The 6075-nt window shown below is 35.5% G+C and overlaps 1 protein-coding gene across 1 annotated transcript; it reads left to right on the forward strand.

The window, feature by feature from the left end:
- Positions 1-1433: 1433 nt before the first annotated feature.
- LOC147858634 (heavy metal-associated isoprenylated plant protein 8-like) lies at positions 1434-5026 on the forward strand. The gene is made up of 5 exons (XM_087326258.1): positions 1434-1578; positions 1903-2029; positions 2426-2619; positions 3252-3339; positions 4110-5026. Exons 1-5 carry the CDS (start codon positions 1570-1572, stop codon positions 4463-4465), a joined length of 774 nt encoding a protein of 257 aa, XP_087182384.1. The 5' UTR covers positions 1434-1569; the 3' UTR covers positions 4466-5026.
- Positions 5027-6075: the final 1049 nt, after the last annotated feature.

Consider the following 6075-nt stretch of genomic DNA (forward strand, 5'->3'; position numbering starts at 1 on the left):
AATGTAAAATGATAGTACAAACATGTTCAGTATTTTAGATGTTCTAGGATAAAAACCTTAAAATATGAGGTCGCTTCATGATAAATAATATCAATAAATTAAGATGAGTGTTTAATATACCTTTGGGTAAAAGAAAAATCATTCAACATTGATAGTGAGTCAATGTAATGGGTTCGTCGGATATTAACAAACGTTCTTATAGCCTGGCCATGCTCTGGGGAGTGTTGTCATTAATGCGTTCACATTGTGCAGACAACTACGAAAATAAGTTTTGGAATCGGTTCAGCTTCCTACTCATGTAAGAAATAATAGGAGCACATGAGAGAACATAATGACATTACACAAAGTTAGAAGAAATTATCTATACATATTTCTATCTGAAAAGGTTCCCTTTATTCTTCTTGTAGCCTCGTAGCACTTTGGGATTGGGGGGGGAGGGGGGTGTCTTTAATGCATTCACATTGTGAATCAACTTAGGAATCAATAGGGTTTCCTATACATGTAAGAAATAATAGGAGACTGCACGAAAGCATCACAACGGTATACCAACATTACACGAAGCTAGAAAGAAAGAAAGATATACATTAACGCCTTCTAAGCTAGAGGAAATGTTCTATGTCGCTATCTGAAAGGGTTCTCGTTATACACTATCAACCGTTACGTTCATACTCTCAACCAACGAGTTCAAACTTTCAACCGACTCTTTTAGTTAACGAGGACAATTGTGCTCCTTCCCATCCCTTGCAGGGCTTGGTACCAAGATAATCTAGGACAACACATTTACCCCCATGCTTGGTAATCGAGGGCTCGAGCATCATCAGGAAATCGAAAAAGATTGGGTGCCTCCTTGCTTCCTTCGCTTGCAAGCAATGACAACGAGACATGGGTCGTGCAGGACATGCAAGTGATCGGGTGTGGACGATGTACTTGGGAGGACATTGGACACCATTGAAGAAGTGTTGTAAGGAAGGAAAGAAGCATTCTGTAAGGAAAAGAGAAAAAGGACCATAGTGCCTTATGGTTACATAATGGACACATATATAGTATATACCTTGTAAAGTTTGTAGCAAGGATTCATAGGGGAAGATCAAAACTGAGAAGAAGAAGAAGAATAAGTTTATTGAATCTATGATCAATAATGGAGCTATTGCATGTATGTGATGATAATGGTATGTATATGTATAGACATATACAGAAAACATCAATGAAAGAAAGTTATGATCCCAAGGTTCTGGAAAAGTTGGCTATGGTACAGTAAGAAATGGAAATGGAAGGCTTTTTTGCCCCTGCCACCCCCCCCTTCTCTTATAGGTTGTATGGTGTTCCTTTTCTCTGCTTTTATTTATTTATTCTTCTTAAGCTACAGTGAAGAGATAAGCACTTGCTATACATATATGTATGTATAAATATTTCCATCTATGAATTGAAAGTGCTTAGTATAGCTTAACTATAGCTCCTTGCCAGTCACTCCTATCTTTGTTTTCTTGAATACTTACATTCAGCCTAGGCTTCACTGCTTGTTTTTACAGAAGAAGAAGAAGAAGAAGAAGAAGAAGAACAACAACAACAATGCCTGAGGTAATCCTCTTCTTTCCTTTCACTTTTGTAGTGAGTAATATGAGGTAATTTGTCTTTCTTTCTCTCTTTCAATGGAGTTACATGCAAGTATACTGAACTTAAACTATATTCTTTGAGATGTCTCTATCTCTGATGTTTCATCTCAATAAATCTCTAAAAAGGACCCAAAACCTTGAAATACACTAAAACCCCCAAAACCCGAACAGCTAAAAACCCTTCTAGACAGTACTATCGTTTCATTTCTAATGGGTTATCAAAGAGAAAGTATGATCATATAATGTCCCTGTCATAGCTCATGGCTCACTTTGGCTCACATTCTCGTAGGAGGAGAAGCAAGAGAAGAAAGAGGAGCATGTGGTAAAGGAAGAGGAAAACAAGGTTGTATTGAAGGTTGACATGCATTGTGAAGGATGTAAAGGAAGAGTAAGAAAAGCCTTGAAAGATATTGTAGGTAAGAACAGCATAATGTCCTCCAAGGAACAAGATATGGTGTTCAATATATGATCTAACCTTCATCTTTTGTTTTATTTTTTTCATTTTAATTGTAATTACTGTAGTTTAATAGAATGAAGAGATGGATTTCTGATTTCTTTTTTCATGGAGCTCACATTGCATCTCATGCTTATGATTTCCAATGCTTTGACTGTGATTAGTCATGCTATTTAGCTTTTTGCCCTTGGGACTCCTCAATAGATCGATTTTACATGCACATTAACACATGCCAAGGGGTGCGTATATAGATTTTCCGGAAGTGCAGAAAGCTCCTTTTAGTGTATTCTGATCCTTAGGAAGAGAGTAAAAGAGCATGGGGAGGTGTTCAATGATGAGATTTTTGTCGACATTCTAGGTCCTGCGAATATCGATCTCAATTTGTCTGAACAAAAGGTAACTGTCAATGGGAAGATGGATGCCCAAAAGGTGTTCGAGGCGGTAAAAAAGAAGTTTGGAAATAGAACATTGCTCCTCTTCCCGGAAACCCCAAAGGAAGAAGAAAAGAAAGACGAGAAGAAGGAAGAAAGTAAGGCACAACCAAATGAGCCGGTAAGTCAGTTCTCGCAAATTCATGATGAATGAATGGGAAAATACACCAGTGTGGTTTGATTCATGATGAATGAATGGAAAAAAGACACCAGTGTGATTTGATTGATTCATGATGAATGAATGGAAAAAAGACACCAGTGTGATTTGATTGATTCATGATGAATGAATGGAAAAAATACACCAGTGTGATTGATTGATTCATGATGAATGAATGGAAAAAATACACCAGTGTGATTGATTGATTCGTGATGAATGAATGGAAAAAACACCAGTGTGATTGATTCATGATGAATGAATGGAAAATACACCAGTGTGATTTGATTCACGATGAATGAATGGAAAAAAAACCAGTGTCATTGATTCATGATGAATGAATGGAAAATACACCAGTGTGATTTGATTCACGATGAATGTATGAATGAATTGCAATGGAGTTGTCGATGAGTTCCCATCTCACTTTGTTGCGAAAAAAATTCTGTTGAGTGGATGGTGATGATTCCATGTCTCAAATTGTTAGAAAAGATTCTTGTTAAAAAGGGTGTTGCCTTTTTTTTCCCCCCTCTGTGTCCTTGTCCCTTATTCTTATCCTTCTGTAACTTTTTTTTATTTTATATTTTGAAATTCAAAAAAAGCCGCCGATTACTACCTTGGAGCTCAAAGTGAAAATGCATTGTGGTGCATGTGCTAAGGATATCAAGAAGCGACTCTTGAAAATCGATGGTACGAATGAATATATGCATTATGGTATAAAACCTTAAACACTAGACACTAAACACTAAACACCAAGCTAATATGCATATATGTATTCACATTTTCTTTGGAACCCAATAGGTTATTGTGCAATATAATTATGCCGAACTAACTAATTAAATGATACTACGCTGTAAGATAACCTATCATTTCTGGAACTAATTCATTACGATGCAACCTAATTAGAGCAATTTGATTAGATCAATTTATCGAACTTGATGTAACCCAATTAAATAATACTAACTTTCTATTCAAACTAACTAGATTAAACTTATAAATTATGAGGAAAATTGATTAAATCACACAAATTAATGATCATGCAGCTAACTCTCTATTCAATCAAACTAGATTAAACTAGTAATATATGATGAAAATTAATTAAATCAAACAAATTAATGATGATGCAGTGACTGAATTACAACTTAGTTACCAAAGAAGCTCTTATTTGAGTGCGTAATCAGACTAAACAGATATGATGTTAACTTGCTTAGATCATCATACAAAATGATTAGATTGAAATATCCTTCAGTCTTCTACTATTTGACATGAGATAGCTTAAATACAACAAGAAATACTAGGAAGATAATACACATTATCCTATATATTTGTGAGTTGTGTATAGTCCATATATAATAGAATATTGCTAGTTACCATTATGCATTTGTTGACATGGAATATGTATGGAAGTTTAGTACGATGAAACCCTCACTTGTGAATCTTTGGATCATGCACTTGTGTAGGAGTTGTGGAGGTGAATGAAGATTTGGTAAGTGGGAAAGTGGTAATGAAAGGTAAAGGGTTAGATGGGGAGAAGGTATGTGCAAAATTAAGAAAAGCTGGCAAACATTGTCATATCGTACCACCACCTGAACCTCCAAAGGAAGAAGAAAAGAAAGAGGAGAAGAAAGAAGGCGCAGAGAATGGCGAGAAGAATGGAGAAGACAAGGAAGACAAAAAAGATGAAGGAAACAATAATAATATCAAGGTAGAGGTGAGAAGATATGTTTATCCCCCTCATCATGGCATCATAGTGGAGTACATGTATCCTCCCCAGCTCTTTAGTGATGAGAATCCAAATGCTTGCAACATCATGTAGAATCAAGAGTGAATATTATATTCATCTTTTTTGTTATACAATATGGGGGAGTTACAACGAGAGAGTCCCAACTCCACTTGTAAACAATAATCTATAAATAATATATACTATCACAAGTAGGATCTATAACGTTTACAAAAGTTAGCCGACACCAATGATTGATGCATGAATCTAGTGCAAAAGATTGATGCATGCATCTAATGCCAATGATTAACGTGTCTCTAATGCATAGTGGAAGAAGTTACTTACGATTTTCAAGTGTTTGACGAAGAAGTCTTTGAAAGACCCACTTTTTATCGTGCTCAACAGAAATTTCTTTATCAAAAGCAAGGGTTTTGTGCCATTATAGACTAGAATTGATTACATCAGATGTTTTGTCATCCATGAGAAAACCAAATTTGACCTATGGGACAAAATCAACGTATCTTCTTTTATCTGACTCTTTCCTAGGAAGGGGACACTTGATTATGTCACTTACATTATCATCCACGTGTAACAAGTCATCATGTTTCTCATGAATTACCTTATATGCTAAGTATGTGATGTGTTATTCATCCTCCACTTGATTGTGTACCTTACATATTTTTGTATTCAAGTAATGAAGCCATGATGCTAACTTGACTCTTAACCTATGTGAGTTTGAAGAAGTGGTAAGACTCTTCGAGAGCCAATGCTCATGGGAGTATGGAGATGTGATTGGATACAATCTGGCATATTTACCTTGTATTGGGACCAATGTTGGGGGTTAATATTTGTAGTGTAATATTTTAATTTTGACATTTTGAGCTCTTCCCACTTCATCCCAAGTGTCTCTAATAATCTATCCTTGATGATCACATACTTTAAAGCATCATTGAACAACTCCGATAGATCTTTTACCCCTCATCTCTTAAACCAAATTTCCTAATATCAAGCATCCACCTACATGAGAATACTTATTTCTATACCTTTTGTAGTGTGAGTACGTTAACCCCTAATTGTATATGTAAGAACATTTTGAATTTTTGCTATTTTATTCCATGCACTAAGTGAGATAGCGTCACCGCACACTTCACTCCATAAAGCAACACTTGCACTACCATAGCATTGAATAACATCAATCTCAATTCCCATCCTCGAGTATCTCTTTGATTGCATTATTCTCAAACATATAATTATTCCAATCCACTTGAAATCTAGCCTCATTGCATGCATTCATTCTAGTTATTTGTAGATGGGATATCAATACTAATTTTTTTGAAGCTTTGCACTTCTATTGGTTTGTTCTTGTATGTAAAAGTGTGTCTTGGTTGTATTGCCTTTATTGCTATTATTTTTGTTTGTCCATGTCATCAATTAGCCAACTAATTTGATAGAATGTGTCCAATACATAAAGTGTTGCATATCATCCAAAGTATACAATAATAGAACATCAACATATAGGAGTGTAAAAATAAGCTTATGCATGAGTTTTAGGCCATCCAATCCACGATGACTAAGGAGATGATTGCGGGCTTGTTGAATGCTTGATTGCTACTATTGCATGTGTCGACTCCTGAATCACGACGAAGTGCCCTCAAACAAGGAAACCATTATAATTACAAATGGTCCATGTGCTTGATATTAAATAT

Source organism: Azolla caroliniana, unplaced genomic scaffold (genome assembly GCF_043228905.1).
Source record: "Azolla caroliniana isolate FFs.n. ecotype wild unplaced genomic scaffold, voAzoCaro1.0.p SCAF_10, whole genome shotgun sequence".
Lineage (NCBI taxonomy): Eukaryota > Viridiplantae > Streptophyta > Polypodiopsida > Salviniales > Salviniaceae > Azolla > Azolla caroliniana.

Bases quoted from the DNA above. Each gene is read 5' to 3' on its own strand.
- LOC147858634 (XM_087326258.1), top strand. The intron at 2,620-3,251 runs GTAAGTCAGTTC...ATTCAAAAAAAG, and splicing joins AGGCACAACCAAATGAGCCG to CCGCCGATTACTACCTTGGA. The intron at 3,340-4,109 runs GTACGAATGAAT...GCACTTGTGTAG, and splicing joins GCGACTCTTGAAAATCGATG to GAGTTGTGGAGGTGAATGAA.